This window comes from Podarcis muralis, chromosome 3 (genome assembly GCF_964188315.1).
Source record: "Podarcis muralis chromosome 3, rPodMur119.hap1.1, whole genome shotgun sequence".
NCBI classification, from domain to species: domain Eukaryota; kingdom Metazoa; phylum Chordata; class Lepidosauria; order Squamata; family Lacertidae; genus Podarcis; species Podarcis muralis.
In genome coordinates this window covers 1,854,566-1,879,578 of record NC_135657.1, presented here as the reverse complement: position 1 = coordinate 1,879,578, position 25,013 = coordinate 1,854,566, and the positions used below count along the sequence as shown (strand labels likewise).

The 25,013-nt window shown below is 49.5% G+C and overlaps 1 protein-coding gene across 2 annotated transcripts in view; it reads right to left on the bottom strand.

Moving 5' to 3' along the window:
• CLU (clusterin) overlaps positions 1–19,871 on the bottom strand; it is a 31,942-nt gene extending 12,071 nt beyond the window's left edge. Inside the window, exons 1-3 of one of the 2 annotated variants that reach the window (XM_028725284.2) lie at positions 19,743–19,871; positions 5,525–5,639; positions 1,314–1,462 (exon numbers count right to left, since the gene is read on the bottom strand). In XM_028725284.2, coding sequence (XP_028581117.2) covers positions 1,314–1,462; positions 5,525–5,612 — 237 coding nt within the window. In that variant the 5' untranslated portion in view covers positions 5,613–5,639; positions 19,743–19,871. Of the gene's footprint in view, positions 1–1,313; positions 1,463–5,524; positions 5,640–9,187; positions 9,225–19,742 lie in introns of those variants that run through there. The other variant, XM_077925362.1, reaches the window with a different exon arrangement.
• Between the last annotated feature and the right edge of the window lie 5,142 nt (positions 19,872–25,013).

Genomic DNA, 25,013 nt, shown 5'->3' with positions numbered 1-25,013 from the left:
TGATGGACTTTTCGGAGTTAGCCGACCTGACCGGAAGAGTCCGCAAACAGAAGGAGGAGGAGGACCAAGAGGAATGGAAGAAATTCAGAAATTCAAATATTATTTAGTTAAATATGTTAAGATAATTTAAATAGAACTACTTGTGAGTAACAGATTGGCCTAGGATTTAAATATGTGAAATTGTATAATACTATGGATAGAAGTCAAAATGAAAAGAAAGAAAGAAAGATGTTAATTGAACAAGTCAATTTTATATGAAAATAGTACAGTGGTGCCCCGCAAGACGAATGCCTCGCAAGACAAAAAACTCGCTAGACGAAAGGGTTTTCCATTTTTTGAGTCGTTCCGCAAGACGAATTTCCCTATGGGCTTGCTTCGCAAGACGAAACGTCTTGCGAGTTCTTGCGAGTTTGTTTCCTTTTTCTTAAAGCCGCTAAGCCGCTAACAGCCGTGCTTCGCAAGACGAAAAAACCACAAGACGAAGAGACTCGCGGAATGGATTAATTTTATCTTGCGAGGCACCACTGTATCGGAAAATTGCTACAATGAGTTACATGGAAACTCAGCCAGGGGGATTTGAGGAAGTCACCCAACAATGGTAACAAAAGTGGCATTTTTACAGTTAGGATAAATGTTTGTTTGGTTTTCGATATTGTAATGTTTTTCTTATGGTTTTCCCAGCAGTGATGCATGGAAGTGAGGGCTGGACCATCAAGAAGGCCGAAAAATTGATGCTTTTGAATTATGGTGCTGGAGGAGACTCTTGAGAGTCTCATGGACTGCAAGAAGATCCAACCTCTCCATTCTGAAGGAAATCAGCCCTGAGTGCTCACTGGAAGGACAGATCCTGGAGCTGAGGCTCCAAGACTTTGGCCACCTCATGAGAAGAAGAGACTCCCTGGAAAAGACCCTGATGCTGGGAAAGATGGAGGGCACAAGGAGAAGGGGACGACAGAGAATGAGATGGTTGGGCACTGTTCTCGAAGCTACCAGCATGAGTTTGACCCAACTGCGGGAGGCACTGGACGACAGGAGTGCCTGGCGTGCTCTGGTCCAGGGGGTCATGAAGAGTCGGACACGACTAAACGACTAAACAACAACAACAACAAATGGTTTTCTTTGTTGTTCTGTTTGTTATAAATTTGGGGGGGGGATGGGGAAAAAATAAAGGTCAAAACCAGCACCTTTGGGGGCGAGGTCAAGCCGTTGCAAGGTTGCAGCAATTTGACCTCACCCCAAAGGTGCTGCTGGTCAGCTCTGAGTTGTATCTTTTGCAAGAGTGGGCCATTTGGGGGGAAGTTGTGCAGACAGACCTCCTTCTGTTTCTTGGTGTCCTCCAGGGCGTTCAAGATATCCCGGTGGTCCCTGCTGGTCTGGTCCATCAGGACCTTCATCTGCCGCACACCGTTGATGGCATTCTCCAGCTCCGAGTCGACCAACTTGCTTCCCGTTTCAGACATCTCTGCGGGAAGAAAACTCGCACACTTCAGAAAACGGCCGTCAGAGGCAGAGAGAAATCGCTTCCCGTTCCGTGGGGTCGTTTCACATAAGAACGTCTATCTATTTGGAGGAGGAGTACCAGGAGGAATGGATGAAATTCAAAGGGTATTTAGTTAAATACGTTAAGTTAAATTAATTGGAAAAGCTTGCAAATACTAGAGAGGCTTAGGATTTAAATATGTCATGTGATAAATCAATATGTTGAAATGTCAAATGGGAATGAAAGAAAGATGTTAAGTGATTAAGTTAAGTTTATGAGAATATTGGTTTTGGAAAACCGTTAAAATGATATACCGTATTTTTTGCTCTATAAGACTCACTTTTCCCCTCCTAAAAAAGTAAGGGGAAATGTGTGTGCGTCTTATGGAGTGAATGCAGGCTGTGCAGCTATCCCAGAAGCCAGAACAGCAAGAGGGATTGCTGCTTTCACTGCACATCGATCCCTCTTGCTGTTCTGGCTTCTGGGATTCAGAATATTTTTTTGCTTGTTTTCCTCCTCCAAAAACTTGGTGCGTCTTATGGTCTGGTGAGTCTTATAGAGCGAAAAATATGCTACATTGAAACTTAGCCAGGGGGATACGAGGAAGTCACTTAACAATGTCAATAAGATAGGTTCAATTAAGGCGTTGATTTATGTTTGTTTTTCTGTTTGTTTGTTTAAAAAAAATTGGAATATCAATAAAAAAAATTGGGGGGAAAATGAACGTTTATCTATTTGTTGCATTTCTATCCCACCTTTTTCTCCGCGGAGCTCAGGGTCGTGTAAACGCTTCTCCCCCTTCCTCATTCAATCCCAACAACTGTAAGGCTGAGAGGCCAAGGTCATGCCCGGTGAGTGGGGGATTCGAACCCTGGTCTCCCCCAGCTTCTGACCACCACGCCATACTGGCTCTCAGAAGAAGAGGCTTGCTGGATCGGGAAAGAGGTCCGTCTGGTCCAGCCTCCTGTTCTCACAGTGACCAACCCGATGCCTCAAAGGTAAACCTGCCATCAGGATTCGAACACAAGACCCCTCTCCCCTCCTGCTATACAGAAGCACTGCTGCCTCTGGCCATTGAGGCAAAGCATAGCTATTGTGGCTAGTAGCTATCAATGGCCCTCTCTCCCATGAGTTTGTCTCACCCTCTTTTAAAGCCCTGTTTAAACTTTTCAAAAGTTATTGTTAATTTTTCTTGTTTTTATTTTTACTTGCTTTGTTATTTTTTAGTATCGGGTCAGGTTTAAGGTGCTGGTTCTGACCTTTAAAGCCCTTTGTAGCTTAGGGCCCTCGTACTTACGTTGACCGCCTCTCCTGGTCTGCCCCGCAGAGGACCTTAAGGTCCATGAATAATCATAGTTTAAGGTCCCCAGCCCTAAGGAAGTCAGACTATCCTCCTCCAGGGCCAGGGCCTTCTCAGTGGTGGCTCCAACCTGGTGGAATGCTCTGTCCCAGGAGACCAGGCCCATGCAGGATTTAACCTCCTTCCGTAGGGCCTGTAAGACAGAGCTATTCCACCTGGCCTTTAATTTGAATTCAGCCTGATCTTTTATTCCTCTTCCTTCCCTTTTTCTGAAGATTACCCGCTCTGGGATCCCACAGCTAATTCTCCCCTGGTCTCCTCACTGGCCCAAATAGGACTAATTTAGCCAGCTAGCTCTGGGGATCATCTAATGTTTATTGGATGCATTTCCCCCCAAATTGATTTTTGAATTCTGAATTTATTTTAATTCACAATTTATACTGTATTTTATGCTGTTTTTTGTTGCATCAATTAAGTGTTTTAAATTTGTTGTTTGCCGCCCTGAGCCCGGTTTTCTGAACCTGGAAGGGCGGGGTAAAATTATTATTATTATTATTATTATTATTATTATTATTATTATTATTATTATTATTTACAGAATCAATGTAAAGAAATGGACTCCCTCGCAGGGTTTGATGAAGCACTTGCAATTAACAAAACAAATGCAGAATTTATTATTATTAGTCTCATTGTTAATTTTATTGCTTTATCCTGGTTTGTAATTTTTTCCTTTTTTACAACCAAGCAGCTCGTTCATGCAATTTATAAACATACCATGCGTCCCAGAATTTGGGGAAAGCGGGGAATAGCCACTGGCTGGTGAGTAATTGCTGCCTTTTCCTGCCCTTCTTTTTGCATCCTGTCTGGGGCTTTTCAAGTGGCAACAGTCATTCCCAAATCATCTACATACACACAGAAACAGCAGCCCCCTCCCTGAACCCTTGACCGCAACCCTGGCACAGTTTGGCAACCCTAGCAAAACACTGTGACCTCGCCAGGCAGAAATGATTCCCCCCACGAGCCCCTGAGTCACAGTTCTGGGAAATGACTTCATGGCGCAGGTGTCCAGTTTAGAAATTATGCCCTTGGAGCCTAAAATTGGCAAGAGCATTTCTTTTCATCCTTTTTTTTTTAATTCTGTGGCTGCAAATACAGACTCTGGGCATCTATTGTGGATGCCACAAGACAGGTCTGATCAAGCCGCAGTTCCAACACATCCTCTCTGCCCGCCCCCTATCCTTGCCCAAAAATGAAAAGCGCAAAGGAGTTGTGTTTTTTTAGCAAACTTGATCGATTTGGGACTCAAATGCAAAAGCGTTTTCCAGTCCAGGGCTCCTTCGACTGCTCTGGAATGAGAAGCACTTCCAGCACAGTCACACCTCTTGTTACGTTTGCTTCATGTTACGTTTTTTCAGGTTGCGTCCCGCGGCGACCCGGAAGTACCGGAAAGAGTTATTTCCAGGTTTCGCCGCTTGCGCATGCGCAGACGCACAAAATGACATCATGCGCAGAAGCGGTGAATCGTGACCCGCGCATGTGCAGACGCACAGACATGGGTTGCTTTCCTTTCATGTTGCGAACGGGCCTCCGGAATGGATCCTGTTCACAAGCAGAGGTACCACTGTACATTTATTAATAATAATAATAATAATATACCCCACCCATGTGGCTGGGTTTCCCCAGCCACTCTGGGCGGCTTCCAACAAAGTATTAAAATACAGTAGTCTGTTAAACAGGGACGTGGGTGGCGCTGTGGGTTAAACCACAGAGCCTAGGACTTGCTGATCAGAAGGTCAGCAGTTCGAATCCCCGCGACGGGGTGAGCTCCCATTGCTCGGTCCCTGCTCCTGCCCACCTAGCAGTTCAAAAGCAGTCAAAGTGCAAGTAACTAAATAGGTACCACTCCGGCGGGAAGGTAAACGGCGTTTCCGTGCGCTGCTCTCGTTCGCCAGAACCGGCTTAGTCATGCTGGCCACATGACCAGGAAGCTGTACGCCGGCTCCCTCGGCCAATAAAGCGAGATGAACGCCGCAACCCCAGAGTCGGTCACGAATGGACCTAATGGTCAGGGGTCCCTTTACCTTAGTCTGTTAAACATTAAAAGCTTCCCTAAAAAGGGCTGCCTTCAGATGTCTTCTAAATGTCAGGTAGTTGTTTATCTCTTTGACATCTGGTGGGAGGGCGTTCCACAGGGTAGGTGCCACCACCAAGAAGGCTCTCTGCTTGGTTCCCTGTAACTTGGCTTCTCACAGGGAAGGAACCACCAGAAGGCTCATGGCGCTGGACCTCAGTGTCCAGGCTGAATGATGAGGGTGGAGGCGCTCCTTCAGGTATACAGGACCGAGGCCGTTTAGGGCTTTAAAGATCAGCACCAACACTTTGAATTGTGCTCGGAAACGTACTGGGAGCCAATGTAGGTCTTTCAGGACCGGGTGTTATGTGCTACCGCATTCTGGATTATTTGCAGTTTCTGGGTCACCTTCAAAGGGAGCCCCACGTAAAGTGCATTGCAGCGGGAGATAACCAGAGCATGCACCACTCTGGTGAGACAGTCTGCGTGCAGGTAGGGTCTCAGCCTGCGTCCCAGATGGAGCTGGTAGACAGCTGCCCTGGACACAGAATTAACCTGCGCCTCCATGGACAGCTGTGAGTCCAAAATGACTCCCAGGCTGCGCACCTGGTCCTTCATTTAAGAAGAATGCAGAAATATAGAAGCGCCAGCCTCTCCACTGTTGCTTACTTACGTTTCAGCTCTTCAGGAGGAACAAGGCAGTGTCCGCCATCCCAGAAAAAAAGGAGCCCCAGCAGAGGGAGCCATCCAGCAGGTGTCATCTTCTCCGCAGAAACAAAACCAGGTTCCTGAAAAGATAAGGAAAAGTCATCACATGAGACAGCGTGAAGGGTTCAGATACTGAACTGTTCATGTTCAGTCACACCGCATGTTATGTCCGCTTCATGTTACGTTCTTTCAGGTTACGTCCCGCAGCAACCCGGAAGTACTGGAAAGGGTTACTTCCGGGTTTCGTCACTCGCACAGAAGTGCAAAATGACATCACGCGCATGCGCAGAAGCGGTGAATCGCAACCCGCGCATGCGCAGACGCACCGCTGCGGGTTGCACTCTTTTCATGTTGCGAACGGGCCTCCGGAACGGATCCCGTTCACAACCAGAGGTACCACTGTATGCTACAACTGCGGCTAGGATATTGCTAGCACAAAGATGCTATCCTTCTCGGTAGTGGCACCCGCCCTGTGGAACGCCCTCCCACCAGATGTCAAAGAGAAAAATAACTACCAAACTTTTAGAAGACATCTAAAGGTAGCCCTGTTTAGGGAAGCTTTTAAGGTTTAATAGGTTATTGTATTTTAGTGTTCTTTGGAAGCCGCATAGAGTGGCTGGGGAAACCCAGCCAGATGGGTGGGGTATAAATAAATTATTATTATTATTATAAAGTATTGAAACTGAAGAAGAATGGCAAGGAAAGCAGGTGGAATATGCTGATATGGCAAAACTAACGGAAAGACTTCGAGAGAAAGACAACAGAGATTTCAAGAAGGACTGGGAACCATTTCTGTTCTATTTACAGAATCAATGTAAAGAAATGGACTCGCTCGCAGGCAGGCCCAGACAGAGGGGGGGGGCCATATGGACCACTTGGCTCGGGCCTCCTATTCCAAAGGGGGCTTCGGTCAGTATAGTTATCTTTATTTTCCATTTTGTCTTTATATGCAGATACGGTTCAAGCAACAACAAAGGTCCGTATACTTAAAGCTATGGTTTTCCCAGTCATGATGTATGGAAGTGAGAGCTGGACCATCAAGAAGGCTGATCACTGAAGAATTGATGCTTTTGAATTCTGGTGCTGGAGGAGACTCTTGAGAGTCCCATGGACTGCAAGAAGATCAAGCCTCTCCATTCTGAAGGAAATCAGCCCTGAGTGCTCACTGGAAGTACAGATCCTGAAGCTGAGGCTCCAAGACTTTGGCCACCTCATGAGAAGAGAAGACTCCCTGGAAAAGACCCTGATGTTGGGAAGGATGGAGGGCACAAGGAGAAGGGGACGACAGAGGACGAGATGGTTGGATAGTGTTCTCGAAGCTACCAGCATGAGTTGGACCAAACTGCGGGAGGCAGTGGAAGACAGGAGTGCCTGGTGTGCTCTGGTCCAGGGGGTCACGAAGAGGCGGACACGACTAAACAACAACAATGGTTCAAGCCTTGAAATAAAATTATTTGTCAGCATAACTTTTGTGAAAATTATTTTCTTACTTACTTATTTATAAGACTTCAGTTATTCCCAGGGTAAAAAGGGGGGGGGGCACATTATCTACCTGGCCTGGGCCTCTGCCTGGCTCTGCAAGGCCCTGCTGACAGGGTTTGACTAAACACTTGCAATTAACAAAACAAATGCAGAAATAGAAACAGGATGTTAAAATGATAAGAGAAGAAGAATTTTTTTAAAAAAAATTAGAGAATAAAAAATATCCACTAAGCAGGGAGAGATAATATGCTAAGAAACCCAGAAAAGGAAGTTGAGGGAAGTCACCGGGGGGGGGGGGGCGTGTTGAGGATTTATAATGTATTTTGTTTTTGAAACAATGATGGTGGTGGTGGTAAAATTCAATAAAAAATATTTTATTTTTTTTAAAAAAGGGGAGGTTCAGATACTCCAGGGGTGGAAGGGAAGGACACCTCGAAGTGCCAAGATGTTGAAGCGTCCCTCTCCTGCTAAAAAACCACAGGGAAGCTGTGGGAGGCGGCGGAACTCCTTGCTACAGGAAACCAACCCTGTGCCCTCTCAGTCATTGCATTACTGAAATTTTAACTGCTGGGTTGTGGTTGTTGTTGTTTTTTAAAAAAGTTTATTACCAAAAGTTTATTAGCATTCTGTTTCCATGTTTGATCTTGCATTTGGCTTTTGCCGTGGCTGCATTTCACTTTTAATTGAATACTTCAAAGGTGAGTTTGAAGTAATAAACTGACCAGCTGATTTTGGGGATGAGAACATAAGGAGTGCCCGGCTGAATCAGGCCCACGGCCCATCTAGTCCAGCATCCTGTTCTCACAGTGGCAGACCAGATGCCCCAAAGGGAAACCTGCAAGTGGGATTCGAACTCAGGAGCAACTCTCCCCTCCTGCAGTTTCCAGCAACTGGGATTCAGGAGCATCGCTGCCTCTGACTTTGGAGGCGGAGCAGAGCCATCCCAGCTAGGAGCCATTGACAGCCCTCTGCTCCTCAATGAATTGGTCCAATCTTCTTTCAAAGCCATCCAAGTTGGTGGCCGTCACTGTGGCAGGGAGTTCCACAGTTTAACTCTGCACTGCATGGAGAAGTCCTTTCTTTTATATAATAATAATAATAATAATAATAATAATAATAATAATAATAATTTATTATTTATTCCCCACCCATCTCCAGCCACTCTGGGTGGCTTCCAAATAAACATTAAAATACAATAATTCATCAGCTATTAAAAGCTTCCCTAAACAGGGCTGCCTTCAGATGTCTTCTGAACGTCAGATAGTTGTTTATGCCTTTGACATCTGGTGGGAGGGCGTTCCACAGGGCGGGCACCACCACCGAGAAGGCCCTCTGCCTGGTTCCCTGTAACTTGGCTTCTCGCTGCGAGGGAACCGCCAGAAGGCCCTCAGAGCTGGACCTCAGTGTCCGGGCTGAACGATGGGGGTGGAGACGCTCCTTCAGGTCTACTGGGCCGAGGCCGTTTAGGGCTTTGAAGGTCAGCCCCAACACTTTGACTTGTGCTCGGAAACGTACTGGAAGCCAATGTAGGTCTTTCAAGACCGGTGTTATGTGGTCTCGGCAGCCACTCCCAGTCACCAGTCTAGCTGCCGCCACATTCTGGATTAGTTGCAGTTTCCAGGTCACCTTCAAAGGTAGCCCCACATAGAGCGCGTTGCAGTAATCCAAGCGGGAGATAACTAAAGCATGCACCACTCTGGCGAGACGGAGCTGGTAGACAGCTGCCCTGCACACAGAACTGACCTGTGCCTCCATGGACAGCTATGAATCCAGAATGACTGCCAGGCTGCGCACCTGGTCCTTCAGGGGCACAGTTACCCCATTCAAGACCAGGGCGTCCTCCACACCCACCCACCCCCTGTCCCCCCAAAACAGTACTTCTATCTTGTCAGGATTCAACCTCAATCTGTTAGCCGCCATCCATCCTCCAACCGCCTCCAGACACTCACTTTATCTGTCCTTCATCGCATGTCCACAAGTACCGGTGTTAGGAGGGAGAAAAACTTTCCTCTGTCCCCTTATTCTCCATCATTTCATCTTTAATTATTACATTTGCATACCGCCCTTCATCTGCAGATCTCAGGACGGTTCAAAACATTTAAGAAAAACCCACAAATAAGTATTAAAAGCAAGAACAACAACAAACCAATTTTAGAGATTGCCTTAATTGCAGAGACTGCCGTCACGCGCTCTGAACAGCTGGCACTCTGGCCGTGCGCAGTCTGTCCCTTATCTAGTCCAGCCATTGATAAACAAACAGGAAACTTGGCCGCAGAGGAGATGACGGCTGAAAAACGCTCCACCTGCGGCCCTTGGAAGCGGCTGGAGTTTTGCATCTCTCTCCCCGTCCCCCTGCCGCCCTAGAGACCAGCTGCAAGACCCCCCAAACAGAGCCACAAAATAGGGGTGGACATGCTCTGAGTACAGAATGTCTGAAGGGAGAAACACAGAGCTCAGATACAGAGAAGTTTCTTGGCCAGCCTCCCTCGTCTCCATGGCCTGGAGCTTCTGGAATCCGGGGGGGGGATGTGCGGAAATGGGGGCCGCATTGTGCCAAGGTCCCGCTTTCTGGAAACTCCCTCCCTTGTGCCCGTTGGGAGGAAGAGTTGCGTAACAGATGGCACTGCCATCCAAGGCCAGCGGGGCGGGCAGGCAGCTCTCACGGAGAAATGGAACGAGGGGGGAGATTGGCAAGCTGGCTGCGTGTGCCCTCTGAATCAGCAGGCATAATGGGGGGAGGAAAGGAACAGGCTGAGCCTCCCTCCCTCGGAGATTTTGTGCCTGTGCCTTCAGCAAGACTGGCAGATGGGTCCCCACCAGGAGAGGAAAGGGGGAGAGGAGTGCTGGGAAAGTGTTCGGAAAAAAGCCAACCCAAACCACCGAGGGTTTGAGCAAAAAATTCCCCGATGATGGCAGGCTGGAGGGGGGCTGGCAAAGAGAGAATAGACCGGGGGGGGGGGGAGAGACCTCGGCAGACTTTGGTAATCTTTGGCAACACGGTGCCCAGAGCGAAGCCAACATTTGGAGCCCCCAACTGGATCTTCTCAATTGTGGATCTTCTTGATTTTGCAGCCCCTTGGCTAGGCGTCTGTACAGTGGTACCTCTGGATGCGAACGGGATTATTATTATTATTATTATTATTATTATTATTATTATTATTACCCCACCCATCTGGCTGGGCTTCCCCAGCCACTCTGGGCGGCTTCCATTAAAACATTAAAATACTGTAATACATCAAACATTAAAAGCTTCCCTAAACAGGGCTGCCTTCAGATGTCTTCTAAAAGTTTGGTAGTTATTTTTCTCTTTGACATCTGGTGGGAGGGCATTCCACAGGGCGGGCGCCACCACCGAGAAGGCTCTCTGCCTGGTTCCCTGTAACCAGAGCCCCTTTCGCATCCAGAAGAGAACGCAACCTGCATCCGCATGTCTGCGGGTCGTGATTTGCTGCTTCTGTGCATGAGAGTGATGTTATTTGCACCATCTGCGCATGCTCAAGCAGCGAAACCCAGAAGTAATGCGCTCCATTACTTCCAGGTCACCGCAGCACGCAACCCGAAAATACTTATCCCGAAGCTACTTCAACCCGAGGTATGACTGTACAGGGAAACCGCAAACACCACCCAAAATCCAACGCTGCTCTTGCTCCGAACACTAGAACTCGCGGTCATCGAATGAAGCAGAATGTTGGAAGATTTGGGACAGACAGTGCTGGGTTTCGGTATAAGCAAAACAAGCTATAGGTTCAGGCCCCATTCTCTTGGAGGCCCCCCAAAATTTAAAGTATACCTGAAGGAGCGTCTCCACCTCCATCGTTCTGCATGGACACTGAGGTCCAGCGCCAAGGGCCTTCTGGCGGTTCCCTCCCTGCGAGAAGCCAACTTACAGGGAACCAGGCAGAGGGCCTTCTCAGTGGTGGCACCCGCCCTGTGGAACACCCTCCCACCAGATGTCAAAGAGAAAAATAACTACCAAACTTTTAGAAGACATCTGAAGGCAGCCCTGTTTAAGGAAGCTTTTAATGTTTAATAGGTTATTGTATTTTAGTGTTTTGTTGGAAGGCGCCCAGAGTGGCTGGGGAAGCCCAGCCAGATGGGCGGGGTATAAATAATAAATTATTATTATAAAGGGAAAAACCTGGATGTACATTTCCAAAATACAACATAAAAAACAAGTAAAATACAGCAACAGTGTTTTGTGTTGTATAGACTCCTCTGATGTAAGTCATGGGCCCCACCTGCTAGCCTGCTCCCTAAAATATCACATATAAAAGGCCCCATTACCTTCAGTAGCTTAAAGGTAAAGGGACCCCTGACCATTAGGTCCAGTTGTGGCCGACTCTGGGGTTGCGGCGCTCATCTTGCTTTATTGGCCGAGGGAGCGGCATACAGCTTCTGGGTCATGTGGCCAGCATGACGAAACCGCTTCTGGCGAACCAGAGCAGCGCACGAAAATGACGTTTACCTTCCCGCCGGAGTGGTACCTATTTATCTACTTGCACTTTGACGTGCTTTCGAACTGCTAGGTTGGCAGGAGCAGCGACCGAGCAACGGGAGCTCACCCCATTGCGGGGATTCAAACTGCTGACCTTCTGATCAGCAAGTCCTAGGCTCTGTGGTTTAACCCACAGCGCCACCCGTGTCCCTCTTCAGTAGCTTAGGGCCTCATCAAACCTCAATCCAGCCCTGGGGAACTCGCAGCAGCAGGAGACCAACTGCCCATAATGGGGCAGGGAGTAAAATGCACATTCGCAAGGAACCATTTTATCCTTGAGTGCCAGGGGGCTGCCCCACACAGGAGTGACGCCCAGAGGCAACAAGAGGCTGTGTGCTTTGGATCCTGGCAACAAGTAGCCAGTGTATCCCAAGCCGCCCTTGGCCTCCCCAGAGCTCGATGGCGTGGGAAGGGAGCAGAAAAGGCATCGTGTTGCTCAGACCCACAGGTCAATGGCAAAGCACCTGCTCAGGGATGCAAGAGGTCCCTGTCTCAAGCCCTGGCACCGACACCTGGGAATGCGTAGCCGGCAAAGAGCATCTCTCTCCCACCCTCCTCTCCTTCCACCTGCTCAGAGGCAGGGCAGCTGCTTGGCATGGAGAAGGCCCCGGGTTCAACACACACACACACACCCAGCATCTCCAGTTAAAGGGATCGGGTAGCAGCAGGGGATGGGAAAGACGTGGCCGGCTCGGCCCAGGAGGCCAGCCAACAATTCTGGGCTCAATGGACCAGGGTCAATGCACTACCTCTTTTCAGCGACAAACACAGTTTTCTCTCTAGCCGGGCAAAGACAAGGGGGACCCTGCAAAAGCTCGGCACATCCACACCGTATACCGTGTTTGAAGACGTAAGGAGACACTGCTGGATCAGGGCTGTTGCAGGAATTTGTGTATAGGTGGGGGGGGGGTTGCCCCTCCAGCAGATATCCTGCACATGCAGCCCACTACCAAAATCAGCACAATCACTTTTGTGACTTTTGTGACTTGTCCCCACAAAACACTTCATCACAGTTTCTTCCTATCTATTCAAAGGGCCTCTGCTGCACGATACCAAATGTAAGAATTCACTGATAAATGTATCTATGTACTGGCTCACTGGGAAAACTTCAGAAATTCCTATAGAGATGTGAGCTCAGCTACTCAGCAGCCCCTCTGCCTGAGTGATAATTCCTGGCCTCCTGATACCTGAGTGCCAAACAGGTAGCCATTCCAGAAAGAACAAACCCAGGTGAAGACAAAAGGGTGGGGTGAACTTGGCTGGGAAACAGGGAAATGTAAATATCTCTTTGGTGACACTTGATGGGTGTTTGGTGGAGGGCAGGGAGAACCATGGGGTAGGGTCCAGGATGCTCAGAAAGCTGCCACCCTTTCATGATGTAACCGTGATGTATGAGTGATGTAGTTGGGGGGGTGTAACATGGGGATTAGCAGCTAATAAAAGTTGTGTTCTCTTTTGTTCGGAGCTTCCATCTTGTTCCACCTGGTGGCAGGTGGGAGTCCCCTCAATAAAAACCAAGCCTACTGGCTGCTGTTTTGCTCTGGTATTCCTGGCTGGGGTCCTTGGTTTTTGTCCAAGGGAGCCCTCAGATTTCTCCATTAACGGGGCAAAGGCGGCTCATCTAGTCCAGCATCCTGTTTTCACTGGGGCAAACCAGATGCCCCAAATTGAAACCCTCCATCAGGATTCGAACACAAGAGCAACTCTCCCCTCCTGTGGTTTACAGTGAAATAAATATTTTGATGCTCCCTTTAAAAGGGTCCCAGCCTCGTAGGGAGGACCGGATCCTCAGAGAGAGCACATTTGCACCAAGTCGGGGCCAGGGCTGAAAAGGCCCTGGCCCTAGTTGAGACCAGTCTAACCACCGTGCGACTTGGGACCTCCAAAGTGTTGTCATTTGTGGACCTTAAGGTCCTCTGCAGGACATACCAGGAGAGGTGGTCCCGTAGGTACGTAGGAACATAAGGAGAGCCAGGCACAGGATCAGGCCAAAGGCCCATGGAGTCCTGCATTCTGTTCTCATGGTTGCCAGCCAGATACCCACAGGAAGACCCCAGCCGGGACCTAAGCACTATAGCAGTGTGTTTGATTCACAGCTAGGACAGATGCATCAGGACAAAGTAGCCATTGATGGCCTTGTCCCCATGGATTTGTCGAAACTCCTTTTAAAGCCATTCACACTGGTAACATCTTGTGGCAGTGAGTTCCAAAGTTAAAACCGTGCATGGTTTTAAACCCATAAATCAAAACCATAAGGGGAGGGCAACATAAGGGTCAGACTGAGTCCAAGCCAAAGGCCAGGCGGAACAGCTCTGTCTCTTGTGACAGAGCGTTCCACCAAGTCGGGGCCAGTACTGAAAAGGCCCTGGCCCTAGTTGAGACCAATCTAACCACCTTGCGACTGTGGACCTCCAAAATATTGTCATTTGTGGACCTTAAGGTCCTCTACAGGGCGTACCTCTTTGAATGTGTCTCGCCCTCTTTTAAAGCATCTTTCGGAATTGGTTGGCGCCTTTTAGTCAAAATGGCAGTGGAAGGAAACTGGTCCAGCAAGTGAGATCTCAGCACCTGCTTTGTCTCTGTCTTTATTCTCTGGGACCAACGAGGCATCAAAACGAGCGAGAGAAGGGCAGAGAAAGGGGGCTGTGAATGCCAGCAAAGTTGGACGGCTGCCCTTCTGCCCAGGCTGCAAAACAAAAGAAGCAGGGAAACAGCTCTGGGACAAAGTAAATTCCTCCCAGAGATAAGGCGCCAGACAGGGAAGAGGAGGAGGAGGGAATTGTTCCTGCACTTGAAACAAAAAATAAAAACAGAGAAAGAGAGAGAGAGAACCTCTTGATTCAAGCCCTGAGCCCTTGATTGTGCAAACAGACCATAATGATCTTCCATGCCCTTCAAACACACACAGCTGCCCACACCACCTCTCCAATTCCAGGGCCTGGATGAAAAACACGGAACGGTGTCGGCTGCATTTCACAGCGGCCGGCATTTCACGCGCGGAAGCCAGCCACACAAATCTGCCGGGATCACGTTCCACAAACTGGCTGCGCATCGCTGGCCCTCTCTCCAACCAGATTGCATCTCAAACGAGAAAAGCCAGCAGCGAAGCCCAGCCTGGAAGCCCTGCCAGGCCACAGTTGCTCAGTGGTGGCAGAAATGCTCTCTGCACTGTTCTTCCCATGCTCCTGTGTGGATTTCTAGTGGGCCCTGGCAAATAATAATAATAATAATAATAATAATAATAATAATAATAATAATAATAATTCATTATTTATACCCCGCCCATCTGGCTGGGCTTCCCCAGCCACTCTGGGCGGCTTCCAACAAAATATTAAAATACAGTAATGCATCAAACATTAAAAGCTTCCCTAAATAGGGCTGCCTTCAGATGTCTTCTAAAAGTCTGGTAGTTGTTGTTCTCTTTGACATCTGGTGGGAGGGCGTTCCACAGGGAGGGAGCCACCACCGAGAAGGCCCTCTGCCTGGTTCCCTGTAACTTGGCTTCTCTCAGTGAGGGAACCGCCAGGCGGCCCTTGGCACTGGACCTCAAATAAAGTCTTATTTTCCAAATGATGGACTGACTGTGATTGATTCTTAGTTAAATATCTGGCTAGCTCAGATGACAACCTTGAGCTAGGTTAAGAACTTCGAGTACTTAAAGAAGAAAAGTCACTTTTCCCATTGACAATCCTAATTACATTTTCTTAATGGTGACATGGACCATTCATAACATAGGGATACTCTTCACAACTGTGAGGGTTGGGGCAAGTGAAGATGAGCGATGAAATTTAGCCACAGCCTTTTGCACTGCGCCTGCTCGGGCTGCGCAGAAAAGGCATTTTGGTTCCTGAAATTCATTCCGATTGTGCGGATCAAATAAAACTGCTAGAATGCCACAGGACGTTGCATTAGTATGTGAAAACAGCCTGGATTCAATGATCCCCAGATGGTGGAGACGTCGGGCACCAATCCTGGCACCCGGGCATCTTCACTTGGTTGCAAGTGGTCGATAGCCAGACATTCCGCTTTGGTGACTATAACCTTGGTTTAAGGAGCCTTTTGGCACCTAAGAAGAAGAGTTTGGATTTGATATCCCGCCTTTCACTCCCCTTCAGGAGTCTCAAAGCGGCTCACAATCTCCTTTCCCTTCCTCCCCCACAACAAACACTCTGTGAGGTGAGTGGGGCTGAGAGACTTCAGAGAAGTGTGACTGGCCCAAGGTCACCCAGCAGCTGCAGTGGAGGAGCGGAGAAGCGAACCCGGTTCCCCAGATTACGAGACTACCGCTCTTAACCACTACACCACACTGGCTCTCATAGCTTATATACTTTAGTTTCTAACATCTAGTCCAACCCCCTGCAAGGCTGGAATCTCAGCTAAAGGATCGCTGACAAAGAACCATCCAACCTTCGCTTAAAAACCTCCACCACCTTCCGAGGGAGTCTGTTCCACTGTCAAATGCCTCTTACATGATGCCAGCTCTGTGATGCGGGCAAGTCCTTCCACCCCAATAACAGGCACAATCTTTGTATTCTTTGATAGCAATAAGCCATCCGCTGCGGCACTCTGAATACAGAAAGCGTTCCCTGTTTGGAGACATGACCGGCTCCTTTGCAGGGGAGAGAGGAGCAAATTTGGCCAGCCTTTACGAATACTCTTCCAGGAATCTTTTGAGATCTGGGTTAAAAAAACCCAAGCAAGTTTCTAGCTCTCATTAACGCAGAAGAATACGTTGCCTGCAAACTTGGGAGAACAGACGAAAGCCTTTCAAGGCAAGACCCAGTGTCAAAATGAATGGGGCACCAATTCACGGGGGTGTGCAAGAGAGATATGATCACTATTGTCATCCCTCTAGAGCCCTCGGTTTGACACTCTTCCCTGCTGCTCTTTGAGCACCAGAGCACAGCTATCCGGTGCAATCGCATTTCAGAGCAGGAACAAAGCCCGTCGTGAGAGATCAAACGGAACCTGCCCCGGGTCTTGCACGTACGGGACATGTTGCCCCAAACACCTAAAAATCTGCAACAATTTTCCAGGCACATGTGGGGGAGAGAGGGAGAGAAGGAATGGAAGTATCAAACGCTGCCACAAAGAACTACAATAGCAGAAAAATGAAATGGCACGGCTGGTGGGTTGCAATTTGGCTTGAAAAGGCCTGGTTTAGAGCTCACTAGAACCTAAGAAGAGGCCTTTCTGGGAGATGATATATAATGAAATAAAAAAAATGTTTAAAATAACTTTTGTTTTAAAAAACAAACAGACCCAGAAGCTTTTCTATTAGGAATTATAGGTACAGATGCTCCAAAGGAGACCAGAAAAGACTTTTTATGTATGCGACAACAGCCGCACGGATGCTACTAGCCCAGGGATGGGAAGAAGAAAGAGTCCCTACCAGGGAGGAATGCCAAGCTGAGCTGATGGACTGTGCAGAGATGGCAAAGCTGACTGGAAAGCGAAAGAACCAAGAGGACCAAAACTTTTGAAAAGAGGGGGAAATTTATAATCTATTTAAGAGATCGTTGCAAGCAGTTGAAAAGAGCAGGGTTTTAATCTCACTTGCAAAACACTTGGGATTGCTATAATTTTACAGTGGTACCTCAGGTTACATACGCTTCAGGTTACACACTCCGCTAACCCAGAAATAGTGCTTCAGGTTAAGAACTTTGCTTCAGGATAAGAACAGAAATCGTGCTCCGGTGGCACAGCAGCAGCAGGAGGCCTCATTAGCTAAAGTGGTGCTTCAGGTTAAGAACAGTTTCAGGTTAAAAACAGACCTCCGGAACGAATTAAGTACTTAACCTGAGGTACCACTGTATGTTTGTAAAATCAAATAAAAATGATTTCATTAAAAAAAGTACCGAAGGAGAGCCTGCAGGAACACCCTCTTTTCAAGCCATCAAAGCCTCCTGTGGCAGGGAGTTCCATAGTTTCTGCGCTGAGTGAATCTGCCCTGAATCTTCCAACCTTCAGCTTCATTAAAGGTAAAGGGACCCCTGACCATTAGGTCCAGTCATGGCCGACTCTGGGGTTGCGGCGCTCATCTCGCTTTATTGGCCAAGGGAGCTGGCGTACAGCTTCCGGGTCATGTGGCCAGCAGGACTAAGCCGCTTCTGGCGAACCAGAGCAGCGCACGGAAACGCCGTTTACCTTCCCGCCAGAGAGGTACCTATTCATCTACTTGCACTTTGACGTGCTTTCGAACTGCTAGGTGGGCAGGAGCAGGGACCAAGCAACGGGAGCTCAGCCCGTCGCGGGGATTCGAACCACCGACCTTCTGATCGGCAAGTCCTAGGCTCTGTGGTTTAACCCACAGTGCCACCTGCGTCCACAAATTCTAGAGTTATGAGAGAGAAAGCAACGCCATCCTCTATCCACTTCCTCCATGCCAGACATAATTTTTTATCCTCTTCCTCATAGCTGAAAGCTGTGGTGATACAGACTCCCTCGGAAGGCGGCGCACTCTCCATCGCGAGTTGGAGGGGACCTCAAAGGTCATCCAGACCAACCCCTGCAAGGCAGGATTCTCAACTGTAGCATCCATGAGGTTGGAGGCTTTTAAGCAGAAGTTGGGTGGCCATCTGTCAAGGATGCTTTAGTTGCGATTCCCGCATTGCGGGGGGTTGAGCTGGATGACCTTTGGGGTTCCCTCCCTCCTCCAGAGTTCTGTTTCTGCTCGCCTTTTCTCTGAACTAAAAAGCCCCAAAGGCTGCAACCTTTCTTCATGGAGTCGTTCCATCCCTTCAATCATTTTGCGTGCCCTTTTCTGAACTCCCAGCTCTACAATATCCTTTCTGAGCCGGATGAAGGCTGCAACTTGGGCGAGGAAAGAGGGCGCTGGAAAAGATTGGGGTGCCCTCTCTACTTCCTCTTGCGATTTGGGGTGGTGCAGGGCTCGCACCCTCAAACTCTACCCGACCCTCCCCTTCCTCGGTTTCCCCCATGTCGGCATCTAGACTGGCCAAGACCTGCGCACTTCCTCCCTCTGCCAAAGCCCCAGATAGGAATTCAGAGGCATGTTTTGAACGGTCATGAGGACTGGAAACCTTGCCAGCAGAAAGCCCGCCGCTGATGCGTCAACAGCTCTCCGCCTTAGTGGCATTCCGGGGTCAGCAAAGCATTGTTTCCCAAGGCAGCCACGGAGCCAGAAACTGCATCAGGGACACCGTGCCCAGCCTCCCAAAGGAACACAGTGTACCTGGTCCGCTTAATCTGACCCAACTCGGCTGCGGTGACAAAGCCTTGCCCATCCTCAAGGCCGCGGGCGGATTCTGCATGGCAACGAGGGCGGGGCTCAGGGCACAGGATCTGCACCGACGCCCCCCCCCCCCCCTGCAGCCTCCCACATCTCCAGGGAGGGCAGCTGAAGGCTGCCTTGTCTGAATTCCCAGAGAGATGCTGCCAGTCAGTGCAGGGAGAGGTGGGACAACGGTTTGACTCGGGATAAGGAAGCTCCCAACTCCCGTTCAGTATCAGGAAGTGAAAGACTCTTAATTGAAGGGGGGGAGCACAAGGCCTGGGTTCTCACCACTATACGGCACTTCCCCCCAGGGTAACCCCTGGAGCCATGTTCCCAACCACTAGGCGACACAGCCTGCCCTCTTTCCCATCAATGTCTCGGGGGCGGACCCAGCCCATCCTCTCCCCCACACCCCACGCCGAGCGCGCGCGCACAGACCAACCCACGAGCGTGCGCGCGCACAGACACACACCCCCTCCAGCAACGCAAGACGTCCCAGCCCGAGTTCTCCCGCAAAGACCCGCTCCTTTCCCACCATCCCCAAAAAGGCCGTTTTCTAACCGCGTCCTTGAGGGAAAGCGTTCACACGTGACGCGTGTGCCGGCGCAGGTCAGACTAGGGCTTCCTCCGCATCCACCTACACAGCAGATGTGCGGTGGTCGTTTCTTGAATCGACCACCCCTCCCCGCCCCACTTGAGCTACTCCGAAGCAGGTTCGCCCTGCAGAGCTCTCCTCTCCGGCTCCGCGCACGTGTGGATGCGCTGCTCCGGAAAGGAAAAGGGGATCCTGCCTTTGCAAATATTAAGCATCATCGCCTCCCCTTTTGCGCGCGCGCTTCCCAGCCCTTTGCAAACCCTGCCCGGCCTGCGCAGATATCCGCAGCCGCTGTTTGGATGCGGGGGCGCAAAATCCAGCCGACTTTGCGCGCTGCCTCCACTTTTCCTGCAAAGCCGCTGCAGCTGCATCACCTCTCGAGTCGCTCTCGGCTTGTCCTCCTTGCTCGGTCGATCCGTGGCGCAGTGGCCGCTCTGCGCTTTTATAGGCGGGCGCCTCCCCCCTTTCTCTCCCCCACCCTCAGCTGCTCTGAGCTCATCGCAAGACAGACAGCAACCTCCACCCCCACCCCCCTGCCCGCCCGGGATGGAGCCTGGGAAAGCAGCAAGCCAGGGCGCAGCTCCCGGACCTGCCGCCAGGGGTAGCTCCCGCTCCATCGCCGACGGGGCGCCCCCCAAACCGGTTCTGGTTCCCCCAGACTCCCGCTGTTTGTTCAAGCATGGGGGGTCCATTCGTAAAAGGGGAGCCAGAGCGACCCCCCCCAGGCCTTCTCACCGCCCCCCATCACCGCAAAGCCCTTTTCTCCAAAGCCTTCTTCATTCACATGAATTACAGTGGTACCTCGGGTTAAGTACTTAATTCGTTCCGGAGGTCCGTACTTAACCTGAAACTGTTCTTAACCTGAAGCACCACTTTAGCTAATGGGGCCTCCCGCTGCCGCCACCACGTGATTTCTGTTCTCATCCTGAAGCAAAGTTCTTAACCCGAGGTACTATTTCTGGGTTAGCGGAGTCTGTAACCCGAAGCGTATGTAACCTTAAGCATATGTAACCCGAGGTACCACTGCATTTGTTGTTGTCGCTGAGTCGTGTCCACCTCTTCGTGGCCCCCTGGACCAGAGCACGCCAAGCACTCCTGTCTTCCACTGCCTCCCGCAGTTTGGTCAGACTCATGCTGGTAGCTTCGAGAACACTGTCCCACCATCTCATCCTCTGCCGTCCCCTTCTCCTTCTGCCCTCCATCTTTCCCAACATCAGGGTCTTTTCCAGGGAGTCTTCTCTTCTCCTGAGGTGGCCAAAGTGTTGGAGCCTCAGCTTCAGGATCTGTCCTTCCAGTGAGCACTCAGGGCTGATTTCCTTAAGAATGGAGAGGTTGGATCTTCTTGCAGTCCATGGGACTCTCAAGAGTCTCCTCCAGCACCATAATTCAAAAGCATCAATTCTTTGGCAATCAGCCTTCTTTATGGTCCAGCTCTCACTTCCGTACATCACTACTGGGAAAACCATAGCCTTAACTATACGGACCTTTGTTGGCAAGGTGATGTCTCTGCTTTTTAAGATGCTGTCTAGGCCTGTCATTGCCCTTCTCCCAAGAAGCAGGCGTCTTATAATTTCATGGCTGCTGTCACCATCTGCAGTGATCATGGAGCCCAAGAAAGTAAAATCTTTCACTGCCTCCATTTCTTCCCCTTCTATTTGCCAGGAGGTGATGGGACCAGTGGCCATGATCTTCGTTTTTTTGATGTTGAGCTTCAGACCATATTTTGCACTCTCCTCTTTCACCCTCATTAAAAGGTTCTTTAATTCCTCCTCACTTTCTGCCATCAAGGTTGTGTCATCTGCATATCTGAGGTTGTTGATATTTCTTCCGGCGATCTCAATTCCGGCTTGGGATTCATCCAGCCCAGCCTTTCGCATGATGTATTCTGCATATAAATTAAATAAGCAGGGAGACAAAATACAGCCTTGCCGTACTCCTTTCCCAATTCTGAACCAATCAGTTGTTCCATATCCAGTTCTAACTGTAGCTTCTTGTCCCACATAGAGATTTCTCAGGAGACAGATGAGGTGATAGAATCATGGAATTGTGCCATTGAAAGGGACCCTGAAGGTCATCCAGACCAACCCTGTGAGATGCAGGAATCTCAACTAAAGCATCCATGGCAGGTGGCCATCCAGCCTCTGCTTAAAAACTTCCAAGGAAGGAGAGTTCACCACCTCCCAAGGGAGACCGGACCACTGTCCAACAGTTCTGACTGTCAGACAGTGTTTCCCGATGTTTAGTCTTGTCACTTGAAGCCATGGGTTCGAGTCCTACCCTCCAGAACAGGAGAAAGCAAGCTTGTTCCCTCGTCCATTTGACAGACCTTTTGATATTTGAAGATCGCTACCATATCTCCTCTCAGTCTCCTCTTTTCCAGGCTAAACGTGCCCAGCTCCTTCAACCGTTCCTCATCAGGCGTGACTTCTAGACCCTTGATCATCTTAATAATAATAATAACAATAAATTTTATTTATACCCTGCCCTCCCTGGGCTCAGGGCGGCTAACACCAGTACAAGTTACAGTAAAAACATAATAGGGAGGAAAAGGGAAAAAACCATTTAAAATACAGATTAAAATGCAATTTAAAATGCAGCCTCATTTTAAAAGTAGCCCATAGATCACATAAAGGGAGGGAAACATAAGGGTCAGACTGAGTCCAAACCAAAGGCCAGGTGGAACATCTGAGTTGCGCTCTTTGGGTTTGGTCTGCCAACCAGCTGCAAATCCACCTAACGGTTGCCTCATCCAGCCCAAATTTTGCCTTCTTCTCCACAAGAATATCGTGGGGGACTTTGTCAAAATCAATTTCGATAGGAGCTTTGCAACAGGTGGGACAGGGTTCTTACAATCCGCATCTTGCTTGTTTTACTTTTGTTTATTAGATGACCCTAGGGGCTCCGTTCCAACTCTACGATTCTGTGATTACATTTATATACCATGTTTTTCTTCCATGGAGCTCAGAGACGACATGGTTCTCCCCATTTCACCCTCACAACAACCCTGTGAGGTGGGTTAGGCTAAGAGACAGGGACTGTCACCAAATCACCCAGTGAGCTTCATGGCTGAGCGGGGTTTCGAACCCGGGTAAACTGCTCCCAAGTTGTTAAGGGCTTTATATACCATTAGTAACACTAATCGTAATGATAATAATAATGCCATCTCCACAATAACCTGTGATAACCCAAAGAATCGGGTTGTGGGCGAGAGTCTGGGTCGGTTCAAAGGGACAGCAGTGGTTGTGGCTGCAGCAGCCGGGCAGCTGTGAGGATGCTGACATCCGCACATCCAGTGGTGGAAGTGAAACTGGGGCAGGGGGCTAAAAATAAAAGAAATGCTTGCTCAGCTGTGGCAACTGATCTCTTGCCAAATCACAAGATCTGTCTGGCTTTGGGGTTCTACAGACTACTACAGACTGCCTCCACGTTGCACCTTTGACCACGGACCGGACTTGGACCTCGCCTCTCAGGTAACCCACAGGACCAGCACAATTCCCCTTTTTACATGCACAGCAGATAGCTGGTTGCAGGCTCGTGTGAGTCTCTCACTATTACACAATTCAGTCTGTCTCAGATTGAGTCCTACATTCCTGGTAAGTTCCCATGAATCCCTCTTAAAAGAATAAAGACACCACAATCTTATTCAAAGTCAATAAAAGAAGTTTACTCACATCAGTTCACAGTTGGATTCCTGAAGGCAGACTTAGTTACAAGTATGTACATGAGGATCTACCCCATATGGGGGAATAATCCCAGTGCTGCTGCTAGCTGAATGAGCAAGCATTGGGGGGGCTTGAAAGAGAGTCTTCATTCCCTGATGGGCCTCCATTCTGTCAGCAGAGGGCAGCATCCCCAAGCGCTCAAGCCCTCTGTGGGAACGAGGGTCTCTTGTTAGCCTGTTACAAGAAAGATCACCAGGAGAGCACTGCAGCCACTGGGTTAGCCAAGGTAAAGGTAAAGGGACCCCTGACTATTAGGCCCAGTTGTGGCCGACTCTGGGGTTGTGGCGCTCATCTTGTTTTACTGGCCGAGGGTCCCGGGGTTTGTCTGCAGACAGCTTCCGGGTCATGTGGCCAGCATGACTAAGCCGCTTCTGGCGAACCAGAGCAGCGCACGGAAACGCCGTTTACCTTCCCGCCGGAGCGGTACCTATTGATCTACTTGTACTTTGACGTGCTTTGGAACTGCTAGGTTGGCAGGAGCAGGGACCGAGCAACGGGAGCTCACCCCGTCACTGGGATTCAAACCACTGACCTTCTGATCGGCAAGTCCTAGGCTCTGTGGTTCGACCCACAGAGCCACCCGCGTCCCTCGTACCACTTGTTTACAGTGAGATGAAACAAGCCCCCCTCTCCGCCCCCCCCCAATCTCTCAGTCTTTGTTACACTCTGTGTGCTGTCCTACGGCCACCAACCCCAAATTTCAGTTGCAATGTTGCTGTCTTCCATTCAGCAGCTTCACAGCCCATGGGTAAAAACTGTTCTTTAACCTGTTGGTGCAGGACAGGAGATTAAAAAGGTGCTGGCCAGAGTGTGAGTCATCCCTGAGAATGTTCCTCACTCTTCTGAGGCAATGGTCTCCTGCGATGACATCTAGTGGACTCGGGGACAGCCCATAATATCATGTGCTGTCTTCACCACCCTCTGTAGGGACTTTCTGTCCATGGCTGTCAAACCAGCGTACCACACTGTAATACAGTATGAGAGAAATATCAGATGTCTTCTAAAAGTCTGGTAGTTGTTTTTCTCTTTGACATTTGGTGGGAGGGCGTTCCACAGGGAAGGCGCCACTACCGAAAAGGCCCTCTACCTGGTTCCCTGTAACCTCACTTCTTGCACTGAGGGAACTGCCAGAAGGCCCTTGGCGCTGGACCTCAGTGTCTGGGCAGAACAATGGGGGTGGAGACGCTCCTTCAGGTATACTGGACTGAGGCCATTTAGGGCTTTCAAGGTCAGCACCAACACTTTGAATTGTGCTCGGAAACGTACTGGGAGCCAGTGTAGGTCTTTCAAGACCGGTGTTATATGGTCTTGGCGGCCACTCCCAGTCACCAGTCGGGTCACCTTCAAAGGTAGCCCCACATAGAGCGCATTGCAGTAGTCCAAGCGAGAGATAACTAGAGCATGCACCACTCTGGCAAGACAGTCTGTATTGTATGTTCTTTCTTCCCAGAAGTCCTAGGTCAGAGCTCAGCAACCTAAGGCCCATGGGCCAGAAGCGGACCTAGCCACCCACTTGGCGAGTCCCTGTGCGCTGCGCTAAAGTGGCGCAGGGCAGGCGTAGAAGCAATTTCTGGCACCGTGGACATGCACAAACTCTATTTCCGGTGTCACTCTGCGCCAGTCCCACGGAGGATCTCTGAGGGAATGATCCGGTCCATGTTCGGTAAGCCTTGCAGACCCTTGTTGTAGGTGCTGCCTGAAACCTGCAGGGTCCCACCCAGAGCCTCATTCGAATGTCTCCCCCCATTTTCCATCTTTTTCCTGCCCCCACCCACCCCCTTCCCTTCATTTACCATCCCAGTGAAGAGTAATGGAGAACTTGAATGCTTGGACACTATTTTGGGATGTTTTGCTTGGCCTAATAAAGGCCAGTTATTGATTTTGAGATTTTCCTTATGGACCAGCAAGGCTATCTTCGGCTTT